The sequence below is a fragment of the Chelonia mydas genome, chromosome 3 (genome assembly GCF_015237465.2).
Source record: "Chelonia mydas isolate rCheMyd1 chromosome 3, rCheMyd1.pri.v2, whole genome shotgun sequence".
Taxonomy (NCBI): Eukaryota; Metazoa; Chordata; order Testudines; family Cheloniidae; genus Chelonia; species Chelonia mydas.
The window spans coordinates 11,110,921-11,136,318 of NC_057851.1; the positions used below are offsets into that span (position 1 = coordinate 11,110,921).

Sequence of the window (25,398 nt, forward strand, 5' to 3'; positions counted from 1 at the left end):
GTTAGGTTTTTTGCAGGTGTTGTTGCAAAAGAAAGTTTAGAGGAGAGATTTGAAGGTGGATAATGAGGTGGCTTAGCAGATCTTTATGGGAGCAACTCCCAGACATAAGGGCAGCATGGGAGAAAGAATGAAGGTGCTTGTTTGAAAATTTAATTAGTGGGGAGTGAAGGTGGAGGTTGTGAATAAGAGGTTGTAATCTCAGTAGTGAATAAGAGATGATAGGTAGGGTGGGGATAGGCCATGAAGGGCCTTGAAAATGAAGACAAGTAAGCTTATTAGTTGAAACATTTTTAGTTGAAATATTTGTCAAAAACATGATTGAAACTTTATTAATATAGTTACTGAACTTTTTCATTTACTCCCAACCCATTTTCCAATGAACTTAAAATATGGGCCTTGTCTCCTTGAAGTCAATGGGACTACTCACATGTAAAGTTACACAGGATCAAGGCTTAGCATTGTGTTGGTGCTACATCAAACCAGGTTTGCTGTTTAATTAGCTTAAGAAACTTGAATTTCATTATTTTGATCGTTCTTTCTTGTAAATACCTAAAGCCTGATCCAAACTCCATTGTAGTCAAAGGGAGATTTTCATTGATCTCAGCAGGAGAAGAGCAGGCCTCTAAAGAGTTGTTCTTTATGTTGAAAATTACTGTATAAGCAAAACAAAGATGTTTCATTCATATTCATTGCCCAAGTTTCAAGGGGCATTTTGGATGAAAGATTTGAAGTGGGAAGCTGGATGGCTCAGGAGGTTGGTAACGCAATAATAAGCCTTTAACTTCCAGCTAGTTTGAATTCCGATCGGGTAAGTAGTTTCCAAAGATCACAGTACTATATGAAGGCTTTTCAGTGGCTTATATATGAGGATATGATTTAGTCACGGAAGTCACGAATTCCGTGACTTTACTGGACCTCTGTGACTTCCGCGTCAGCTATTGGCGGTGGGGGTGGCTGTGCATCCCTGACCCGCAGCTTCAGCCGGAGCCGGGGCTGTGTGTGACCCCCCAACCTCTTTGGCTGGGGCCTAAGCCAGAGCTGCTGCTGTGTGCCCCTGCCCCATGGTTTCGGCCGAGGCTGAAGCCAGAGCTGTCCCGCCTCCTCCATAGAAGTGGGGCTGTGGCTGTCAGTCCCCCACCATGGGGCCCAGCTGTCATTCCCCCCTACCCTCTCCAGCCCTCTCTCCGCCGTCATTGCTAATAAAAGTCATGAACAGGTCACAGCGCCCGTGAATTTTCGTTTATTGCCCACGACCGTCCGTGACTTTTACTAAAAATAACCATGACAAAATCTTACCCTTACTTCTATGAAATGAGTTGAGTGTTCTCATTTCAGTTCCTAGCGGACAGGTGCCCCAATCACCGACCCATGGAAAAACACCCTCACACACAACACCAATTGTCATCCTCGTTGGCAGCCTCAGTGGAGAGGCCAAAGAGTGAGTGGATTGTGGTGATCAGAAAATGAAGACTAAACTGCGCTCTTTCACTCTTGGAGATAGTCCTTGTAATTCTGGATTGTTGCCCATTAGTATGGCAGATTGAGGAAGCTCATGCTGCCTCAGTCTTTGCTGCAGCCATTATTAATCCATTAAGAGAGGAAGTCAGTCTTGGTTTGCCACATCTTAAGGTTTTATATTGCTGCCGATCAGCATGGTATCCAAATCCATATGATGATACAGTTCTGAGCACCCTAGTATACGGCACCTTCTACTAATTAACCAAATATTCTATCTCCATGTCCCCAGCCTTGGAAGATCTGTCTCATGTGTAGTGCTGCAGATGCCTTGTAGTCGAGTGTTATTTCTAAAAGTTTTGATGTTTCCCATGATCTGTGTTGGCTCTATTGATGTTGAATGGCATGGTGGTGTTTGTTATTTGTAACTCAGAGCATTGGAGCATTTATCCTAGTTTCAGCGCTTTCTAATAACCACAGGCAAGTTTTCTGTCACTACATAGCTGATGAAAGACTGTTTTGCTCCTCCTTCACATCAACTCAGAGACCTAAACCAGGGGAAGGAAGATGCCAGGAAGTTTCAATTCACGAAGGCCTTTATGTACGATTCACAGCCCAAGCATCCAGGAAGGGCTGTAATCGGACAGAAAGTTGGTGGGCCTGATAAAGTTTTTATACAACTAGGACCTGGAGCCTTATAACTGCATGTTGCAAAGAGGCCCCTTAATCCAGTGTTTACTAATGACATCCTTTATGTGTGTTGCCTGTATTTCTTCCTGTTCCTTGCTTAAATGATGATCATATACTCAATATATAAACAAAACCACCCAGAGAACTAGGTAATTATGTTCTTGTCCACTCTCTGGGCTTGAATCGGACCTTGTGTAGGCATTTACACCTGAATGAAGTGGGTATAAAATGCTTCCCAATCAGCATGGTTGTGCTTTACACCTACTTTGCCTTGCACTAGCATAAATAATTACATTAAGTGCCAAACAGTAGAGAATCAAACCCTGCAGTTTTTAACCAAGCTGATAAGTTAGTGATGTGGTTATCTCTGAACATAGTTACGATTAACACCCCACTTGAGTGGTTACCATGGCAGCTAACCAGGAGTTGCTTTTGTCATTGGCTTGGCCTAATATGGTTGTCTTCATGTAACCAGGCTGCAGTAGTGTTACCTGCTGTATAAACAGGACCCCTTCATCAGCTCTGTGTAACCACAACAAACAGTCCTCCTTGTGCTGAGCTCTCTGTGTGGTGGGAAATCCCAGCGTTCTCTGTTTCATGTGTTGCTGGTGCCATTCTGAATGTCTGCTGGATATTCTATTTCCTGCTGAGGCAGTATGGGCATAGCTGGCCAGATTTTCCCTGAATGCATTTTTCCAAACAGAAGTAATCAGACAAACCGGGTTATACTGCGAAAAAAGCTGTGTGTGTGTAGCCAAGTCAGATGAGCATGTCTCATACCTTGTTACAAAAGCACGGTTGTAGGATTCTCCTGTCCCTTGCAACTGTTTATACTCTGGTGTAACTCCATTGATTTCACAGGATTATTTCTGATTTGCCATGACATAAGTGAGAGGAAAATGAATAGTGAATAGAGTGGCCTACAGCAGATGGTCTAAACCATTCTCACTTATTCTAAACAATAAGTTACTTCAGGTAGTCCTACTTCTCAGCTCTCTCCTATTATGATAGATTGTGTCATCGCTTATACCCAAATTACCCTTTGCCTCCCTTTTACCTGTTGAGTTCATTCCTGACAGAATTAGAACTAAGCCTCAGTCTAGCATCATTCAGAAATTTATGAAAAGAACATATTTTTGTTCAGGCTTTTCACTGCCAGCTTTATCTTTCTGGCACTAATTCTACTGTTAAGGTTTTCTTTGTTTCTCACCACTAAAGCTGAGGTGAAACAGTACCACAAGAAAAGCATTAATCTCTCCATGGTACTCATGTTGCCCCCGCACCATAATGTCTCACAATCTTTAATCCATTTATCCTCACAACATTCCTGGCAGTTAGGGAAGTGCCCTGGTCCCCATTTCACAGATGGGGAGTTGAGGCATACAGACACCAAGTTCACACAGGAAGTTTGCAGCAGGGCAAGAAATTGGACTCAGTGCTCCAGAGCTCCAGGCTAGCACCCTAACCACTACACCCATCTCAACAAGAGACAGAAGCAGTGTGGCAGACCCAACTCCATGGCACTATTAAGTGGAGTCCCCCTATGGTGACTTTGCACTTCAGAGTGGCTTTTGTAAATAAGGCACCAGACTGTAATTAACTGTTGGGAAACAAGGTGTCGCTGAAGAGCAGGGTTGTGGCACCTGATTACAAATTAATCAGGCATGGGAAAACCCACATGGAATCCCATTATGTTTAATTATGGAAGCCTCATTCTGCATAGGAGCATATGCTACTAACGCAGTCTAGTGTTTTAAACTGACATCAGATAGTAATTATCAGAAAGAATCAAGTATTTTGATTATTCCCACTAATTTATTGACACTTAAAATTAATGGACCTCAGACATTCTAAATTAGCTTGGTTGCACTGGGAGATGGGAAGGGAGGTAAGGAGGAGTGGCTTTCACAATTTAAAAGGACAAAGGTTTGTCTAAATATAAGTAAAGTACGAGGTGATATGCACTCCCACTAGCAGGTTAAGGTGCATGTTGTGGAGAAGATAAGAGTGTTCTTGAATGGCTAGCTAGTAAGACTTCTCCTTCGTAACATTGCCTCTGTAGAGCTATGAGCATAGTCATGTAGCCTTGGAACCTTCCCCCTGTTCTAGATTCACCAATTTTAAGGTCAGGAGGTAGGTTTATGATCAGTCCTGTGGCCTGAAGCTCTAGAAGGTAAGGAGCTCTCTGCTCCTATCTGGTGAATGGGGGAAGAATGGCCACAGAGCTACCTCATCTGCATACATTATTTATTCAGAACTCAAGATGGACAGAAGTTCCAGAGGAGAAGAAGCTCTCTGCCCCCCCTCTGTTGGTGAATAGTGGGAACTGTGGCTACAGTGAGAGCTTCATCTGCATAAGTTCATTACCCAAAATTCCTCCAGTGACACTTGGGAGTCACCATAACTGTATACACACTCAGAATTGGTTCAGAATTGGAACTGAGGAAAGGACTCACATCTTTAGTAAGGGTCTTCTCAAGGGTCCTACATTACTACTGATTCCCCTTCATTGAGGAGCCTATACTGTGGGGACAGTTCTTTGATGAAACCCACAAGGTAGCTTCTTGAGGGGATGCAATGCAAAGAGGGCTCTTTGTTGAAGCCACTGGGGATAGCAGCAGAGGTGAGTAAATTCTGGTATGGTTGTTTCTACCCAGCCACCAAATAAAGCTGAAATCACTGTAGCTGGGTTAAGTAGTGGAGCCTCAGGACAGGACCAGATAGGATTTTGCAAGGGATTGGAGGCAGGTCTGCCCAAGTACACCTCAGGACTCTGGGACTACGCTATCCATTGACACCTAACCATGAGTTGTGTTTAGTGGAGGGAGAAGAGAGAAATGATGTGGTAAAAGGGCTGTTTGCCTACTGGACATTCACACTGGGAACTAGGGAACCAAGTTAAGACTATTGCCAAAGTTACCATGGGCAGTGTTTTACTTGTAATTCATTTAGAAAGCTCTAGGTCCCACTGTCAACAAGGTTGCCTCTCTCAAATCGCACAGCGGTGAAATCATTACAGATAAAAGCAAGCAGTTGTCTTGTTGGGTTGAACACTATTCAGAGCTATACGCACAAGAAAGAAACATCACCAGTGAACCAGTGGACCAAATACCAACTCTACAGGTCATGCCACAGCTAGATCTGGAGCCCACTGTAGAAGAGCTAAGCAAGACCATTGATTAGCTGCCAAGTGGCAAGGCTCCTGAAAAAGATGGCATCCCAGCAGAAATCCTCAAGTACGGGAAAGACAGCCTATTACTACATCTCCATCAGCTGCTGCTTAAATGCTGGAAAGAGGGTGAGGTACCACAAGAGATGTGCGACACAAACATCATCACTTTGTATAGAAAATAAAGGCAAAAAGTGTGACTGCAACAACTACAGGGGTATCTTGCAATAGCAGGAAGAGCTTTCGCAAAAGTCATCTTAGTGCGCCTACAACAGCTGGTGAATCATGTCTACCCTAAATCACAGTGCGAATTCAGGGCTGGAAGATCAACGATAGACATGATATTTTCTCTGCATCAACTCCAAGAAAACTGCAAAGAGAAAAACTGACCATTGTACATCACCTTTGTGGACCTAACCAAAGCATTCACTTATCTAAAGTGACCACAATGTGTCACTTATCTAAAGTGACACATTGTGGTCACTTTAGATAAGCTATTACCAGCAGAAGAGTGGGTTTGTGTGGGGGGGGGGGTGAGAAAACCTGGATTTGTGCTGGAAATGGCCCACCTTGATTATCATACACATTGTAAGGAGAGTGATCACTTTAGATAAGCCATTACCAGCAGGAGAGTGGGGTGGGAGGAGGTATTTTTTCATGCTTTGTGTGTATATAAAAAGATCTTCTACACTTTCCACAGTATGCATCCGATGAAGTGAGCTGTAGCTCACGAAAGCTTATGCTCAAATAAATTGGTTAGTCTCTAAGGTGCCACAAGTACTCCTTTTCTTTTTATGAAAGATGGAGTGTATCTCCACACAAGATCAGATGGGAAACTCTTCAACCTGTCCCGACTTAAGTCAAAGACCAAAGTCAAAAAGTTGATAATTAGGGAATTTCTATTCACTGATGATGATGCCCTCATAGCCAACAGTGAAGATCTAATACAAGAACTCATGGACTGCTTTCAAGTACCTATCAGGCATTTGCTCTCACCATCAGCATCAAGAAAATGGTTGTATTAGGACAGGGGGTTCTGCAAGATCCTTCAATTAACTTAAATGCAAACCAGCTAGAAGTAGTCCAAAAGTTCAGTAATTTAGGTTCTACAGTGACCACCAACCTCTCACTGGATAAAGAACTAAATGTTCACATTGGAAAGGCTGCCACCACCTTTAGCAGACTAACTAAAAGAGCATGGAAGAACTCAAAGCTTACCATCAAGACCAAAATACTAGTGTACCAAGCTTATGTCCTCATCACTCTCATATATGGTGGGGAAACATGGACAACTTATGCTCATCGGGAGAAAATGTTGAACAGTTTCCACCTATGTTGTTTACACTGCATACTCAACACCAAATGGCAAGATAAAGTCACCAACACAGAGGTTCTTCAAAGGGCAAATTTACCAACTGTGACAATCCTGCTCAAGCAAAGTCAACTGCGCTGGCTGGGCCATATGAGTAGGTTGGAAGATGGACGCATACCCAAGGACATGCTATACAGAGAGCTATCAGAGTGAACAAGAACAACAGGTTAAATATGAAGACACATGCAAGTGAGATCTGAAGGAATTTGCAATTGATCCTGACCAATGGGAAATCTGGGCAAGTGACCGTAACAAGTGGTGCCATCGTCTCCATGAGGGTATCAAAGTCAGTGACAGGAGCTGGCTCCTACAGCTTGAGGAGAAAAGAGCCCGCAGGAAGTAAGCAAGATACAGACATTTGCAATAACTGCCAAAGATCATGCAAATCTCGGATTGGCCTATTCAGTCACATGAGACATTGCAAACCATCTACATCATAGGCTGCGATTCCCACCATCTCTCACAGACGAAAGGATGCCAACAACAACCATGGGGGAGTGTTTTACTTGTCATGCATTTAAATACACTGTTGCTGTTTTCCCCAAGATGATGCTGTGTTCCCTTTCCCCCAATAAAGTGTTCCTTTTCTCATACACAGACTCAGTGCTTGCGAGTAGGAAGTATTGCCTATTAAGGGCTCCCAATAAAGGTATTTAGTGATCCCAGAAATGCTGGCTAGGAGCTCAAGCTAGTGGGGTATTAATTTTAATAGATGAACTGAGCCCTTGTTGCTGTTGGCAAAACCTAGCAGAGGGGGTTACAATTATTATAATCTAGTCTGACCGCCTACATACCACGGGCCATAGAATTCCTGACTCTAACCATAAATCTTGGTTGAACTAGTGCATTTCTTTTAGAAAGGCATCCAGTCTTGACTTAGATTCCAAGAACATACATACATACAATGAACAAAAGCTACAGTTCCCTTTCTGATCTCAGTTACCCCACTGTAAATCCAAAGTAACTCACCAGTGTAAAGCGATTGCAGTCAATAGAGCTACTCTAGTTTTACAATGGGATAAATGAAGTTGGCATGCCAACTGTAGCTTTTGTTTATTGTATATCTGCTCTTAGCTTTTTTTGATAAGGTGCCAGGAGCCCTTCAGTGCCTACAAACAAAAATGTATTCATTTATTTATAAAAACACTGTAAGAAAAATGGTTGAAAAAGGATCAGCAAGGCTAGGTACTTGGGAAACCTTTTGTTGTTAGAAATGTGAATGATCAGAAAACTTTGTATCAGAGATTACTGTCTAATTACTTTTGTTAGTTTCCATTGAGTTGCTGATGGGGTTTGTCTACAAGCCATGCACCCTCTCTTTTCAGTTACAGGTGAAGACCTAGTCCAAGTAACATTCAAAGAGAAAGAAAGAGTCACTCTACCTACACCAGGTATGTGGTGGTCTCAGGCTGACTGGTTTGGTCTAACAGCCACAGCAATTCCTTTTACTAGGTGTGCAGGAAAATGTCGCTGTACATCACCTCTATTTTTTGTACATCTGTCAGCCCAAAAGGGGCTCTTGGCATTCATTTAAGCATTTTATTGAGCCACATCTACCATTGCATGTGATGAATGTGTGATTCCACATTATAAAAGACTATAAACTTTTGTTAAGAAATACCATATCAGATCATAAAGGTCATGGAGAATGTAAGACTACAATATATTTTAGTGCTACACAGTGATCTTAGGATAATAGCATGACATTATTATACACTTACACATTGAGCCAGACAGCATAATAGACCAAAGGATAGGGCTGGAAACAAGGAACACCTACAGAGTTCTAATCTGGGATTTGCCACAGATTTGCTATGTAGTCCACTATTGTTACTGGTATTTATTTCTGTTGCAGTAGAGCTTAGAGGCCTCAGCTAGGGATCAGGGCCCCATTGTGTTAGGCATTGTACATACAAATAACAGAAAGACAGAGCCTGCCCCAGAGAGCTCACAATCTAAGTTGGGCTCAACTTCATTGGCCTTCATTATACTATGGAACAGGGTTCATAAAACTTACCTACCTCACAAGATTATTATAATTGTTATTTATTTGTATTGCAGAAATGCCTAGAAGCCTCAGTCTGGATCAAGGGTGAAATCTAGGCCCCCAGTGAAGTCAACCGGGATTTTACCATTTCCCTGGAGCAAGGATTTCACCCCAGACCTTTGTTATGTACATGCTGCACAGATATACAGTAAAAAAGTCCTTGCTTCCAAAGAGCTTAGTTGATTTTCACGTAGCCTAGATCCTTTGAACTTTAGGACATATTACAAAATCCATTTAGCTTCCTGGCTTTTGGGTAGGAAGGCACAAAATGAGAGCAGATACTTGTGGGTAGGGTTTTGCTCATTGGGCAAGTTTTGGTTTTGTGGGGCAAATGACAATTCCAAATACATCTTTCTTTGTCCATCCTGTGTTCTAGCTCCAGTCTCTCCTTCTGATGTAATTTTGAAATGGTCATTCCCTGAATCATGGAGTGGAGTGAAACAAGGCTGGGGTGGATACAACCACAGCATTCCAGCCCCTGGTGAGGATGTCGTCATCTTGCCTAGTAAGTAAGGGAAGTACAGTTCTGAGTTTCTCCCAGTAATACCAAGGGTATGTCTACACTGGAAATGTTAGTCCAGTTTTAACACGTGCTAATTAACACAACCGTAAATTCCAGTGTATACAGGACACAAACATATGACCTTAGACTGCAGCATGAATGCGTACATGTTAGAACAAACATTGCCCCAGAAGCAGACTTCTCTATATTTCTCTCTCACACACCCTCATCTACTGCACAAATATACACACGGTTGTGTGGTGGTTTTTTTTTTTTTCTTAAGTAAACTCAGGTGTACCATATCACAGCTAATGCAGAATGTCTCTTTCCACTTACCTAGCAGTGTTTCACACAGGGAGCTATTTCAGCCGAGCTCCCAAGACTGTACTGGCTTCCATTTTGCTTTCTGGTTGCCTGTCCAACTGTTCATTTAGATCTCTAAATCTGTTTATGGATTAGGTTTCTAAGTATCATTGAGTCATAGAATCATAGAATATCAGGGACCTCAGGAGGCCATCCTTGTCTTTGGACTTTACCCCAATAGTGGAGATTGGCTGGAGTGCTGATATCATATGGTTATCTAGATAAGGCATTTATTCTGTGTCTCAGGAGAATTGGGTACAAATCCTGCTTCTGCTAAGACTTCATATGTCAGGTTGTGCAAGTGTGGGTGCTCCAGCTCCACTTCTAAATGTTGGCGATAATTAAGCTTCTTTTCTCTCAGCCTTTGCCTGTCTTCTCTTTTTAGATTGTAAGTCCTTTGTGGCAGGGACGCTGTGTTATATGCATGCATGTCCAGTGCCTGGGACAACAGGGCCCTGATCACGGCTGGGGCTTCGAGGCACTACAGCAATACAAATAATATATTGTACTAATTATAACGCTGGCAGTCCTTAGACTTGTATATCTGGGTGGTGGATGCAGGGCACTCTCAATGAAGTGTCCTGAACTCTGAATTTCCCCCCCCAACTTGGTCTGACAGAGCCTGAGTTTGCTGATCCTTCTGGAAGGCCTGTCTCAGACCTACTCTGAGGACCTGGGTTTTGTCATCTGTTTTTCTTGTGGGGGCTGGAAGGTCTTTCTGCTGTCATTTTTTACCTCTAGGGCAAGCTGAGATTATTACTTTTGCATTTTATTTTATTGCATCCCGGAAGTGTTTCATTGGCCCCACATGTAAATGAGAAATAATTAAATAACACATTATGGATGTAGTAAAAATCAGCTTTAGTTGAAGAGAGAATTAGTAGTGTGAGTTGTATATTAGATGGGGGAAAGACACAGCTGCTCCCAGAACCCCCGGCCAGACTTCTGACACAGATAATTAGGACTCTGTTCTGGCTAACACATAAGCATCTACATAAGTTTGCTTCTCTCTGGACCCACATTGGCTACAATGCGTACAGATGCCTAGGTGTTTGCATGGTCAGAGCCCAAATGAGTCAGATAATGATCAGATCACTACGTTCACAAACATGACTGGAAAACATTCTGTTTATCTAAAATACTTATATGTCTCCATTACCTCCAAATCTTTACTGTCTGTGTCCTCACAACATCCCGGTGAAATAGAAAAGCACTATTATCCCCGTGTTACAGATGTGGAAGAAAAGCACAGGGAGGCTAAGTGACTTCCTCAAGGGATTCTGGGCAGAAGAGAGACTCCAGGTAGCCTAGTGATAGGCCTGTACACAAAACGCTGACTCATCTACCTCTTTCACGAGATCGGGTTGAAGAATTCCACTCAAATTTCAAATATAGATAAAAAATTGATAAAGTTTTCCCATGTCCCCCCCTCCCCCCACAGTTTTTCAACTAACTGTAGAGCTGGCTGAAATATTTCAAATTTTGATGAAGACGCAGTAATTTTTCAAAAAAACCTCTAGCAGTGACACACAAAATTGTAAAAAATATAAATAGTGACCAAATTTGTAAAAATCATGCCCTATTCAGTTACAATTCACAAACAGAAAAAGTGCTGTCTTTTCTATTCTATGCTACCTAGGTTCTTGTATGACCCTCATCACCGTAGTATCTGAGCGCCTTCCGGTTATGCATTGAGTAGCAGGATTAACTTCTTTTCACATGCGGTTCATTATATGTGCAGTGGAGTGTTTTCTTTTGGTAGGTTTTTTCCCCCGCTGCTCTGTGTTTATGTTAGATAAGGCAAGCTGAAGAAGTGCACCTTGAAGTTGGAGCGGAAGACGGTGACGTTTATGATGGTGCTTTGTTCCTGGAGGAGTTCCTTCCAAAGTCATGAACTGGCCCTCAAGAAAGCTCTGTCTCCTGCACAGATGATCTTAAGCCTTATGGAAAAAAGTTCCACTGTGGCTCAGGGCAGAGCTGTTGACCACAATTTTCATCCTGCAGCATTAGGCTCTTTTAGGTATGCTGGTCCCAAGCTTTTTTGCGGCCTGAAGATAAGAACAGAGATATTAACTAATCCTCACAACACCTCTGTTGTGTGGTATATAAAGCTGTATTATACCCATTCTTCACATGGAGAAAGTAAAGCGCAGAGCAAAATAAGTGACTACCCTAGACCCCAGAGCAGCATTAGAATTCAAGAATCCTTAGTTCTGAGTCCTAGTGTTCAACTCTTTAGAACATGCTGCTTCACAGTGGTGCAAAACATGCCATCTCCACCCTTTAAAAACCTTATCGAATGGGGAAACCAAAGCAAAACATTTTATAAGCAAAAAGAAACAAACAAGAGGAGTATTTGCATGTTAGGCCATGCACAATTCAGCGCAGTGTGTTAGTTTATAGAGAGCAGTTCCTTCTGTTTGCCTGCATTCCACGCGTCGTAAATAACTGTCACGTTGCTGTAAATAGATATAATCCCTTCTTGGGATTCAGCCTGGTGCACATACACACATGCTTGGTTAGTGCCCAAAACCTACTCCACCCTGTTTCCCATGCTTTTCCTTTATTTTAATATAAGAACCACAGGAATAAACTCTCTACCTTGCTCTTCCTCCCAAGCTGGCTGTTTTATCACCTGCCTCATCTTTACCCTCTCTTGCCTTAGAAACGCTTCATCTTCACTCCTCCTGAGTGGGTGTTGAGACCCACTAGTTGCAACTGCCAGGGTGACTAACCATGCAACTTCACACAGGGTCCTAAAAATCGGTCACAGGTACCATTAGTCGTGGTGTTATTCATAGAATCATAGAAGATGAGGGTTGGAAGAGACCTCAGGAGGTCATCTAGTCCAACCCCCTGCTCAAAGCAGGACCAACACCAATTAAATCATCCCAGCCAGGGTTTTGTCAAACTAAGTCTTAAAAACCTCTAAGGATGGAGATTCCACCATGTCCCTAGGTAACCCATTCCAGTGCTTCACCACCCTCCTAATGAAATAGTGTTTCCTAATATCCAACCTAGACTTCCCCCACTGCAACTTGAGACCTTGTTCTCCTTGTTCTGTCCTTGTTCCTTGTTCTGTCATCTGCCACCACTGAGAACAGCCTAGCTCCATCCTCTTTGGAACCCCCCTTCAGCAAGTTGAAGGCTGCTATCAAATGCCCCCTCACTCTTCTCTTCTGCAGACTAACCAAGCCCAGCTCCCTCATCCTCTCCTCATAAATCATGTGCCCCAGCCCCCTAATAATTTTTGTTGCCCTCTGCTGGACTCTCTCCAATTTGTCCTTTCTGTAATGGGGAGCCCAAAACTGGCCTAACCAGTGCTGAATAGAGGGAAATAATCACTTCCCTCGATCTGCTGGCAATGTTTCTACTAATGCAGCTCAATGTACCGTTAACCTTCTTGGCAAGAAGGGCACACTCACTGTTAACTCATATCCAGCTTCTCATCCACTGTAATCCCCAGGTCCTTTTCTGCAGAACTTCCGGTTAGCCAGTCAGTCCCCAGCCAGCAGCAGTGCATGGGATTCTTCCATCCTAAGTGCAGGACTCTTGTCCTTGTTGAACCTCATCAAATGTCTTTTGGCCCAATCCTCCAATTTGTCTAGGTCACTCTGGACCCTATCCCTACCCTCCAGCATATTTACCTCTCCCCCCAGCTTCGTGTCATCCGCGAACTTGCTGAGAGTGCAATCCATCCCATCGTCCAGATCATTAATGAAGAAGTTGAACAAAACCAGCCCCAGGACCGATCCCTGGGGCACTCTGCTTGATACTGGCTGCCAACTAGACATAGAGTCATTGATCACTACCCATTGAGCCTGATGATCTAGCCAGCTTTCTATCCACCTTAAAGTCCATTCATCCAATCCATACTTCTTTAACTTGCTGGCAAGAATACTGTGGGAGACCGTATCAAAAGCTTTGCTAAAGTCAAGGTATATCACATCCACCACTTTCCCCATATCCACAGGGCCAGTTATCTCATCATAGAAGGCAATCAGGTTGGTCAGGCATGCCTTGCCCTTGGTGAATCCATGTTGACTGTTCCTGATCACCTTCCTCTCCTCCAAGTGCTTCAAAATTGATTCCTTGAGGATTTTTCCAGGGACTGAGGTGGGGCTGACCGGTTTGTAGTTCCCTGGATTCTCCTTCTTCCCTTTTTTAAAGATGGGCACTACATTTGCCTTTTTGCAATAGTCCGTGACCTCCCCTGGCCGCTACGAGTTTTCAAAGATAACGGCCAATGGCTCTGCAATCACATCAGCCAACACCCTCAGCACCGCTGGATGCATTGCATCCGGCCCCATGGACTTGTGTGTGTCCAGCTTTTCTAAATAGTCCTTAACCTGTTCTTTCACCACTGAGGGCTGCTCACCTCATCCCCATACTGTGCTGCGCAGTGCAGCAGTCTGGGAGCTGACCTTGTCTGTGAAGATTGAAGAGTACTTCAGCTTTTTCCACATCATCTGTCACTAGGTTGCCTCCCCCATTCAGTAAGGGTTCCACATTTTTCCCGACCTTCTTCTTGTTGCTAACATACCTGTAGAAACCCTTCTCGTTGCCTTTCACATCCCTTGCTAACTGCAACTCCAATTGTGCTTTGGACTTCCTGATTACATCCCTGCATGCTAGAGCAATATTTTTATACTCCTCCCTAGTCATCTGTCCAAGTTTCCATTTCTTGTAAGCTTCCTTTTTTGTGTTTAAGCTCATTGACGATTTCACTTTTAAGCCAAGCTGGTCGCCTTCCATATTTGCTATTCTTTCTGCACACCAGGATGGTTTGTTCCTGCACCCTCAATAAGGCTTCTTTAAAATACAGCCAGTTCTCCTGGACTCCTTCCCCCACATATTAGTCACCCAGGGGATCCTGCCCATCAGTGCCCTAAGGGAGTCAAAGTCTGCTTTTCTGAAGTCCAGGGGCAGTATTCTGCTGCTCTCCTTTCTTCCTTTTGTCAGGATCCTGAACTTGACCATCTCATGGTTACTGCTGCCCAGGTTGCCACCCACTTCTACTTCCCCTACCAATTCTTCCCTGTTTATGAGCAGAAGGTCAAGAAGAGCATGGCCCCTAGTTGGTTCCTCCAGCACTTGCACCAGGAAGTTGTCCGCAACACTCTCCAAAAACTTCCTGGATTGTCTGTGCTCTGCTGTATTGTTCTCCCAGCAGATGTCAGGGTGATTGAAGTCTCCCATGAGAAGCATTCTTTGGTTTTAGTCCAAAAGGATATAAATGAGCTCCAGGCTAGAAGAGAGACAACCTTTACTGATCATCCAAAACTCCTGCATGGGGTGGATTTCACCTGTAATGATAATTTTAGTGGGACTATTCATGCAAGGGTAGCTCACTGGTGAGGGTGTGTGTTATGGGTCCCCTTCTATGCCCAAGCTGCAGAGGATATGAGGCTGTTACAGTCCCAGAGGGAGTGCTTTGGTATGAGAGGAAAGATGGTCTAGTGGTTAGGATGCTAACCTAGGTCTTAGAAAACCTGGGTTCAATTGCTTGTTCCACCATTGACTTTCTGTGTAGCTTAGGACAAGTTGCTTAGGCTCCCTGTGCCTCTATTCCCAATGTGGATATTAGTGCTTCTCTTCATCAGAGGGGTGTTGTGAAACTAATTCCATTAATGATTATGAGTTGCTGTGGTGATCGAGGCTATGTAGATAGAGTAGCTTGAGTTTATCAGCTTGTTATTTTACCTCTGGCATTCTCTGGTTCAGTCTCTGGTGTTTTAGCCAAGATAGTGCCCATCACATAAGGACTAATCACATGAATAAGGCTTGCAAATCAGGCTCATTGCCTAAATTGGGACTCCCACATTTAAAAACCAATCGCACAACACTGGAAAGCATGAATGGTGAGTTGATTCATACCATTCCATCAGCAAACAGCAGTCGTCTTCGTTCCAGGCCAGATCATGGAGTGCATTAGCTCCTCAAATGCTGAGATTTCCCATACTTTGGTTGATGGGTTTTCAGTATGACACATTGCATATTGGGTGGAAGGAGAACGTGTTATAATTCTAGGCAATGGTTTGAAAGGTCTAGATATGATATCATGTAGCCCCTGGCCTTTTTTTCTTTTCTTTTTTTTAGTGGTGGAATCCACTCTCTTATTCATGTTCTGATTTTGATTTTCTTTGAACTTTTTCTGTTTGAAGAGATGAATGCTGGAGTACTGTCTCTCATATAATAGCGTGTCTGTTGTGGCTGATTTCCATTCAATGACATGCTATGGTGTTTTATATAGCAATGGGGTTGATCAAAGGCATTTGATGTCATTGCTGGAGTCATTAGCGAATTCTCAGCGTTGTACGCCCGAACGTTAAGGCTGTGAGCTTTTGTCTGCAGGAAGTACACATAAAATGAAAGGTAGCCCTCTTAGATTTGAATTATTTTCTTAATGCAGTTGCTTGTGGCAATGTGAATTTCTTGGGGGAAGGGATAAAACAAATGCAGTTTCTCCTTTGTCTGGAGATAAATTTCATTGAGCCATCTGACCTAAAGTCACTGATTTTAGGCACTGACTAGTCACCTCACTGTGTAATCTGCAGAGCTGCTCATATGAAGCAGTTAGGTATGTGCCACAAGGAATGTATCACATGTGGTAACAGTCTTCTACCCATCAGTTCCTTTTTCTCCTCAAGTGTGGAAGGAGATTAACTCTACAATGGAGCCCCCTGCTGTTTCTGCAGAATATATGTCTGTCTCCTCACACATCCACTGAACGTGCTCTCAGTTGCACCCATGAAACCACATCAGGTCAGCGCAGGTCAGAATTTCTCCCTCCCATTATTATTCTCGTGTCACATGCATGAAACTCTCTACTTACAGAGCAATCAGTGTTTCATTTATAAGCCCTTATTTCTAAGGATGTGCAACTCAGCAAAAAAACCCCCAAAAATCTGTTCCAGGCTTAAACTTGACATATAAATGTTATGCCTAGGAGCTCTCTTTCTTCTTCTTGTAAAAATGTTTCGCCCTATGCTTGATGACTATACTTGCGGCCTTTGTCAACTGCAGCATTTTCTCATATTCTTGAGCAGTGATTTCCTCATATAAGCCATTTCCATTCTAACAATATCTCCCCCCTTATCCTCTTCCCTCTGCTTTGTTTCACTCGGTATTGTGTTTTTTCCGACTGATTATGACAGTTAGCTCTTCAGGGATAGGACCCTGTCCCTCATTGAAAGGGCCTTGAACACAGTTGTTTTGCCATCCCAGTTAAATTTTTCCTAAATTTGCCCAAGTTGTGAGCCTCTGCTCACAAGCTCAATAGAGACTTGTTCCAGTTTGGCAGCTAAATTCACTGGAGATTTCATCTGTGCTGAGCATGCTCCAGCCCAGGGCTGCAGGGACTGAAGATGACTTTCAGTGCAATTGCCTGTCTGGGCAGCAAGGGGCTGCTGTGGTTGCAGGCTCAAGAACTGAGAGCAGAGAGATCCCCTCCCCCGCCTTCTCAAGGCTCCTCCTGCTAATGCCCAGGCAGCAAGGAGGCAACAACTGGATGCAACTGTTGGGGAGTGAAGGGTGGGGATAGAGGGTGGGAATGTGGAAAAAAAGAGGGGGAAGGCAGGCAGAAGTTGGGGGGATATAGCAGCAGAGGGAGAGGGTTCAGGAGCTGGGGTGGGGTGGATATTGGCTGGGAGCTGAGGGGGAGGGAGATGAGCTGGGGTGGGATGGAGGTCAGATTGGAGCAGAGGGGGAGAGGTCAGGAGGCAGGGTGGGAGTTTGATGGGAGCAGAGTAGGATGGGCAGGAGCTGAGGTGGGGTGGAGGATGGAAGGAAGCAGAGGGACAGGGCTCAGGATCTGCGGTGCGATGGAGGTTCGATGCGAGCAGAGGGACAGGGGTCAGGAACTGGAATGGGGAGGAGGTTGTATGGAAGCAGAGAGGAAGGGGTCAGAAGCTGGGATGGGGTGGAGGTTGGATGGGAGCAGAAGGGAAGGGACAGGAGCTGGGGTGGGGTGGAGGTTGTATGGAAGCAGAGTGGGAGGGGTGGGGAGGTGGGGTGGGGTGGATATTGGATGGAGCAGAGTGGGAGGGGTCAGGAGATGGGATGGGGGGCAAATAGAGGCAGTAACTAGAGGGGTAGATAGGAAGATAGGGGTGTGGGTCAATATTCAGCGGATTTGGGCATTGTGGAGTAGCAGGGAGGAGTCAGGAGCTGGTGAGCGCATAGGAGGAGAGGACGATGGGGTCCAGCTTTGGGGCCCAGAGTTAGATGAGATTGCAACCATTAGAGAACGCTCCCCTCCAGAACCTGGAACTGGATCCAGGAACCCTGAGTCTCACCATTCTCTGTTGTCAGCAAGTTGCTGTGAAACACTGTCAAAGTGTGTATCTCACACTCGTCTAGTGGCTGGTTCACATGCAGGATAACAGCCTACTACTAGTAGTAGTAGTTACTCCACTGGCTCAATTTATAGACAATTTGTTGTAGGTCTCAAGGTCTGACCTCTGCTCATGACCTAAGTTGGGGTCAATATGGGTCCACATGGTTGAATTCTTTATTTCAAAAAGAACGAGGAGTACTTGTGGCACCTTAGAGCCTAACAAATTTATTTGAGCATAAGCTTTCGTGGGCTAAAACTCACTTCATCGGATGCATGCAGTGGAAAATACAGTAGGAATATATATATATACAGAGAACATGAAAAAATGGGTGTTGCCATACACACTATAACAAGAGCGATCAATTAAGGTGAGCTATTATCAGCAGGAGAGAAAAACCTTTTGTAGTGATAATCAGATAATCATTTCCAACAGTTGACAAGAAGGTGAGAGTAACAGTGGTGGGGGGGGGGAGAGGGAAATAAACATGGGGAAATAGTTTTACTTTGTGTAATGACCCATCCACTCCCAGTCTTTATTCAAGCCTAATTTAACGGTGTGCAGTTTGCAAATTAATTCCAATTCAGCTGTCTCTCATTGGAGTCTGTTTTTGAAGTGTTTTTGTTGTAATATTACGACTTTTACAGACCTATATCTTTTAGAAAAATATCCAATCTCTTATTTTAAAAATGGCCAGTTGGTGCGGAACGTCATGACCCATGGTAAGTTGTTCCAATGATGAATGACTCTCAATATTCAAAATTTACACTTTATTTCCAGTCTGAATTTGTCAAGCAAAATTTAAAGTTAAGCACATGCTTAAGTGGCCATGATCTCTAGAGCTTTCCCCTCATTTTCCATCTTCACATCACAGTGTCGGTATATTGACGTTGCTCTCTCTCTCTCCTCTTTTTTCAGACAGGACCATCCTTGTGGATACAACTCTTCCTCCTCTGAGAGGTCTCTATGTTCTGGGGACTCTGGAATTCCCAGTCAGCTCCAGCAATGTCCTTAGTGCCACCTGTATAGTGATTGCAGGTGGTGAACTGAAAGTGGGTAAGAGAGAAATAATGACCAGAGGGTGTTCTTAAAGCTAGGATTTTGTTTTATTTGTTGATTTTAAAAAACCCCAAGAATTAATGACAAATACTATGAGATCATTCGTGGTGATGCTAGGCCTGATAATCAAACAGGTTGTTGCTTTTTCTGTAATGCATACAAGAAAAAGGCCAGTTTAGAATGGGTCGGGTGAGGAGAAAATCTAACACAGCTAACGCATACTTAAGAACTAAATGTATATAAGTAGTGAAAAGCTGGTAAAACTCCCATTGATTTCACTGGGGCCAGGATTTTACTCAATGTGTATAAAACCCACGCATGTGGATTGTATCTATCTCCCTGCACTTCCTTTGGCACTTGTTTTCTTGGATTGCAAGTGCTTCAAGGCAAAGACTGAGTCATCCTAGATGTGGGAGCAATCCCTAACATCGTGTGCTTAAAGTTGAAGTCAATAGCACTTAAGTAAGTGGCATGGAGGGCCTTTAACACCAACTCAAGAAGACAACTAAGTTTTCCCACAAGGCATAGAAATCCTGATCTGACATAAAACTGGTCTAGCTGGAATGTTCTGCCAGTACCTCAGAATAGAGGGGTGCAGGGACTCTTGGGGAATATAGTATGGGGAGCTAGTTCTTATGCCAAAAGTGTCTCCAATGTCACTGGGTCTGTTACCTGCTATTCACAATGAAGAAACCAATGCCTTTCCCCAGAAAAGTAATTACTCCCATAATTCTCTTCAAACATGAAGCTACATAAAGCCGGGATTTTTTTTTACTTACAGGAATCATTTGGATGCTCAGATCAGTGTGTTGGTCACTCCCTGCCCTTTCTCAAGATTGGTTTTATGAACTTTAAAATGATAATTTATTTGAGTAATCACATTCCTGTGAAGTCCACCCTGGAATTTCTTTGTTGTTAATCTCAGGGGACTGGCAAGTTAATAAGCTTTAGCAAAAGAGATATTTTATTGCCTTTAGTTTTGCTTTGAAAAAAGGCTTTACAGGTAACAATGGAGGTCAGTGTACCTTTACATATTCTTAACAGTTTATTGTTCCCATCTTTTTGCAGTTTAAATATATATATTAGGAAAATAAGTGTGCTCTGCTGCCTAAAAAACACTTATTTTGAAATATTGATGTGCTTCATTGCTACATAAACTCCCCTTAAGCATATAGCCATGGAGAAATGCTGGCATTAATAGCCAAACAGGTAGCTAGCTACACCTGTAGATTCTTTGGACAGCACCTTCTGGAGAAAGATTCTTGTTCCAGTTTCTGCTGTAAAGGGGGTAGCTGGATACACATTCTTCATTTTGCCCACAGCGTTCTCCATTGGCTTTTACACTTGGCTGTAAAAACAGGAGAGGATATCCCCCCCTTCTCTTCCCACGTGTTCCAGGCCTGAAGGCAGCTTCTTGGAGCCCATCTGTCCAATCGTGTGTATTCCATGCCCAAAGGAAGGTTTTTCAGCCCATCTGTCCTATTCCACCACACCCTGAAGAAATCCTGACACAAAACAGATAATGAGACAGTTTAGTAAACAAAGTTAATAGATGTGGACATCAGCACTGAGTGATGCCTAAGTAGGATCTGAAATTGACACCATCTGATCCACATACCAACACGCTCTCTCCAATGTAACTTCTCAGTGTCCTGCTTCCAGTGCAGCCATTATTGACGAAATATCATTGACTCTGTTTTACAGATGGGGAATCTGATGCTCAGAGGGTATGTCTATGCTGCAGTTAGATACCTGCGACTGGCCTGGGCTAGCAGATTCAGTTTGTGGGGCTAAGGCTTGTGGAGTTGTTTAATTGCAGTGTAGACATTCAGGCCGCCACCTCACAGGGGCCTAGAGCCAGGGCTCCAGCCCAAGCCTGAACGTCTACACCACAATTAAACAGCCTCTTATCCTGAGCACTGCAAGCCCAGGTCAGCTGGACAAACCAGCCAGGGGTGTCTAGTTGCAGTGTAGACATACCCAGAGTGGCTATATGACTTTCCCAGACTATACAAACATTCTAGGGCAGAGCCAGGAATAGGACCTTGGGCCCAGATTTCGTAGTTCTCAGTCCGGCATATTTAACCTCAGGATCATAATTCTGTAGTCTATAAGTAATGCTTAGTTGAGCTTTGCTGTACATTAGAGCACCGGTTCTTTTATTTGGGAGAAGGTTGATTAAAGCACAGGAGTGAGAGTAGGAATACAGATAGGAGAAATATTCTTTGCAAGAAAAAAAGGAAGATTTCAGAGTTTCTGAAACATCAACGATATTCCAACAATTATGGCAAAACTTTAGCTTGAAATGAAACAGGGATGTGAATTTTAGATGAGTCTGTGCCTCCTAGAGGCTACATGGCATAAAGAGATGCATGTCAGGGCTAAGAGCACAGAACTCCTGAGACTTCTCTGATGGGCCTTACTAACATTTTGCTTTTATGTACAGTGTAATCCACTGGTCAACGTGTGCTGTGAGTCCCCTCTGTACCTGATTCACGGGGGATACAATCTGGTACAGCTACCAGCTACTGGGTTTAGACCTGTAGCTCTGGATTTCCCTGGTTCAATGATGGTCACATAATACTTTAGAAACATTGTTTAGTTACACCTTACAGCATCCATGTGGTATGAAGTAGGAAATTATCATCATTCCTAGTTTGCAGCTAGGGGGACTGAGGCTCAGCGAAGTGAGGTGACTTGCAAATGGAACTAGCAAGTCAGTGTCAGAAGGAGACACTCAAAAATGTTGGCCTCAACTTCTCAGCAGTTTCTGCTACGTTTCACTTTGGGATTACTGGGTTCGTTTTGACCCAAAACTCAGGACTGAGGTTCAAATCTCAGTGGAATGAAACTGGAAAAAAAAAAAAGTGAATTCCATCCCTGAGCAAAGCCACCAGGTTTCACACATCTCTGATAAGGAAACACCAAAATGCTGAAGTTATTTCCTTCATGATGGGCTCATTGAAATCCTTTTTGAACTCTGTAGTACTCAGCTGTTCATTACTGGCAGGCTATCTGGTTTTGCCTGTCACACCAGAGTAAAACAGGGCAACACCGCTCACTGAATAATTACCTAAATAGACTTTTTTAATCTCAGACTTGTCACATATTGTCTTGGCTCTAGTGATGGCTGCTTGTCAGTCTTGTCTCTCATTCTGGGCAAGATGCCTAAGGTCATTATTAACTCATGACTTGACTGCCTGGAGATGAAGCACCAGACATTTCTGAAGTCTCTGTTGTTTTTGGTGTGAAAACCGTAATGCGCCAACTTCCATATTATTTATATAATTGGAAAAAATCAAATAGAGTAATATCCCGCTTTATTGTTTTCCCAATTGGCACTTAGCAAAGGTTCATGGGATGATTAGGCAATATGACATGTCAGACCATGTGGTATAGCTGATTAGCACCCAGCCTCCGGGATGCAGTCAGGACATCTGAGGGATGCGTGACTCCGCTCTACTGCACAGGCAGTCTTGAAGTTCTCAAACTTCTTTGTAGTGTGGACCATGAGAGATTGTCTCATGAGCCCACTTCCTAGCCCACGTGCAGTCATGTAATATCCTTGTGGTAACTAGGGCAGCTGCTTACACAGAGAAGAAATAGTAAGAAACTATTTAATGCATTTCTAGCTCATGTTAATGTGATGAGTGTTTTGTCGCTTTTGAAAAAAAAAACTAATAACACGATCTGCTGCGATTCTATAGTTCATCTCCCCCTTTCCCTCACTTTTGGTCCTTGCTTTCACCCTGTCGCTTGGTTCCTTTCCTCCTGGGCACACTGCCTGGCCATATCATTTCCTTCTTTTACGTTCCCCTGGATATTCATCTCCCACTAGCAGCTAGCAGCTCCAGTTCCACTGGTGGCACTGGTCCATGGAGGAAGCTATTTATAGAATTGTAGGACTGGCATGGACTTGAGAGGTCATCTAGTCCTGCCCCCTGCACTCATGGCAGGACTAAGTATTATCTAGTCCATCCCTAACAGGTGCTTGTCTAACCTGCCCTTAAAAATCTCCAGTGACGGAGATCCCACAACCTCCCTAGGCAATTTATTCCAGTGCTTAACTACCTGACAGTTAGAAAGTTTTTCCTAATGTCCAACCTAAACCTGCCTTGATACAATTTAAGCCCATTGCTTCTTGTCCTTTCCTTAGAGGTTAAGAAGAACAATTTTTCTCCCTTCTCCTTGTAACAACCTTTTATGTACTTGAGAACTGTTATCATGTCCCCTCTCAGTCTTCTCTTCTCCAGACTAAACAAACCCAATTTTTTTCAATCTTCCTCATAGGTCATGTTTTCTAGACCTTTAAAATCATGTTTGTTGCTCTTCTCTGGATTTTCTCCAATTTGTCCACATCTTTTCTGAAATGTGTCCCTCCCAGAATTGGACACAGTTGAGGCCTAATCAGTGTGGAGTAGAGCAGAAGAATTACTTCTCGTGTCTTGCTTACAACACTCCGGCTAATACATCCCAGAATAATGTTTGCTTTTTTTTTGCAACAGTGTTACACTGTTGACTCATATTTAGCTTGTGATCCACTATGACCGCCAGACCCCTTTCTGCCGTACTCCTGCCTAGGCAGTCATTTCCCATTTTGTGTGTGTGCAACTGATAGATTGTCCCTTCCTAAGTGGAGTACTTTGCACATAGGCAGCTGTCTGGCTCCTCCCTGTTTTCAGCTGCTTTTTCAGGCTTCTGGGCTCTTCTCTACAGTGAAGAGCCTGGACATCTGATGAAGCAACTGGAAAGGAGAAAAAGAAGCCAGCACTATGTGACAAGTCAACTCTTTGTTGACCACCAGTAAATATTCTGCAGACTGAGTGTCCATTGACCAGAGTTCACAAATAGCTGACCCAATAAAATCCAAGAAGGCCTGGATTCAGATAACACATCAGACTGACAGGTGTGGCCACTACGCTTAATTCTGCAAAATACTCTTGCACATGGAACGCAAAAAGTTCTAAGCACAAGACATTACTTGGCTTCCTTTTACAACCCCTGCTGTGCAGCAGTGCTGCAAAGAAAAGGGAGACACCAACAATTCTGGGAAAGAATTGATAGGGCTTATTATGGAAAACAAAACAATGTCAGCAACCATAGCTAGAATCACACTGAAATGTGACAACAATGGAAAGTACTTTTCAAGCCAAACGGCAAAATAAGGTCCAGGTTGCAGTCTGCAAATAGGCCCAAGAGAGAGTGCAACTGGCTTTTTCTCTGCTCAGCCCTGCGTTGTTTTAACTAGGCTTTCCATAGCAAGGATTCTTCACTGCACATTTGAGCCAGGCTTTCACCTGGGTTTAGTCGACCCTCGCTACCATCCAAACAGAAAAGTCTCTGACCTGAATTAGGAGGTGCTTTGAGCTACCTTACCCAGATGGGAGGATGGGTTAGAACTGGGGCTCTGCTTTCACTGGGGCTGGAACCTGCCCACATCAAAGTGAGGACCCAAGCAAAATCACTCGAGTGCTGATAATCCTCCAATGCCCTTCTCGCAAGTCCCACAAAGAACTGACCAGTTCTCCCACAAGTGACTGGGACAGAATCCTAGAGCATCTCCTCACAAAGAATCATGGGATATGTCCCCAGGCACACATGGGCAAGTGCAAAAACAGTGAGGACATAGTAATGTAGATAGGGCTTTGCAGTGGTCAATACCCGGGTGCCAATCTCACAGGTTAACTGGGTAGTGAGGACAGTCCCATAGTCAAAAAGTGCTTGAGTGAAACGATGTGCCTTCACTGGGCCCCGTTGATCAGTTAACACCATCTCTCACATGCATGCTAATCCTGATCTCCTGAGCCTGCAAATACTTACCCACGTGGGTGAATTATTACAATGATCCTTAACACTGTGGTCTTTCAGAACACTGTACAGACATAACAGATCAGTCCTCCCAACACCCCTGCAGAGTTGACAAGTGTTATAGTGTTGGGAACACATAGTATTAAAAATTATGAGGATGGCTTAAGAATCATGGTTTAAAGACATTCATTTTGGGTTCTTTTTAAAGTATCCCTTCTGGAATTGGAGCATTTAGGGATCACACTTTCAAGCTTTTCTCCACAACCATTAGAAATGTACTTCTTTTTTAAAAAAAGTAAGCTGAGATTTGGTTGTATTCACATGGACCTTTCCAATGATTTTTTGCTGGCCAACCAGTTTACACACACACACATTTATAAAGGTAAACATTTTATAATCACCAGGAAAAAATATCTCACCAAAAATTATAAATCCCCAACTTGGTGGGATACGGCTGTGGTTAGAAAAATTTCGTAATGGGTGAGGAATAACTGAAAGGCTCCAACATGGTATGTGGTGTCTCAGAGTGGCTGAGAACATCATTCAAGGAAGTAAGGATGACTTGGGGGATTTAGGAATGGGATACAAAGCTTTAGG

At 43.5% G+C, this 25,398-nt stretch overlaps 1 protein-coding gene across 6 annotated transcripts in view; it reads left to right on the top strand.

Annotated features, from left to right (window-relative positions):
• PKHD1 (PKHD1 ciliary IPT domain containing fibrocystin/polyductin) overlaps nucleotides 1-25,398 on the top strand; it is a 363,852-nt gene that overhangs the window by 220,223 nt on the left and 118,231 nt on the right. For all 6 annotated transcript variants that reach the window (XR_006289317.1, XM_043542122.1, XM_037893881.2 and 3 more), the window contains exons 50-52: nucleotides 8,012-8,077; nucleotides 9,110-9,238; nucleotides 18,853-18,990. Coding sequence is in view for 5 of the 6 variants with exons in the window: in XM_043542122.1 (XP_043398057.1) it covers nucleotides 8,012-8,077; nucleotides 9,110-9,238; nucleotides 18,853-18,990 (333 nt within the window). In the remaining variant the exon portion in view is untranslated. The remainder of the gene's footprint in view (nucleotides 1-8,011; nucleotides 8,078-9,109; nucleotides 9,239-18,852; nucleotides 18,991-25,398) is intronic.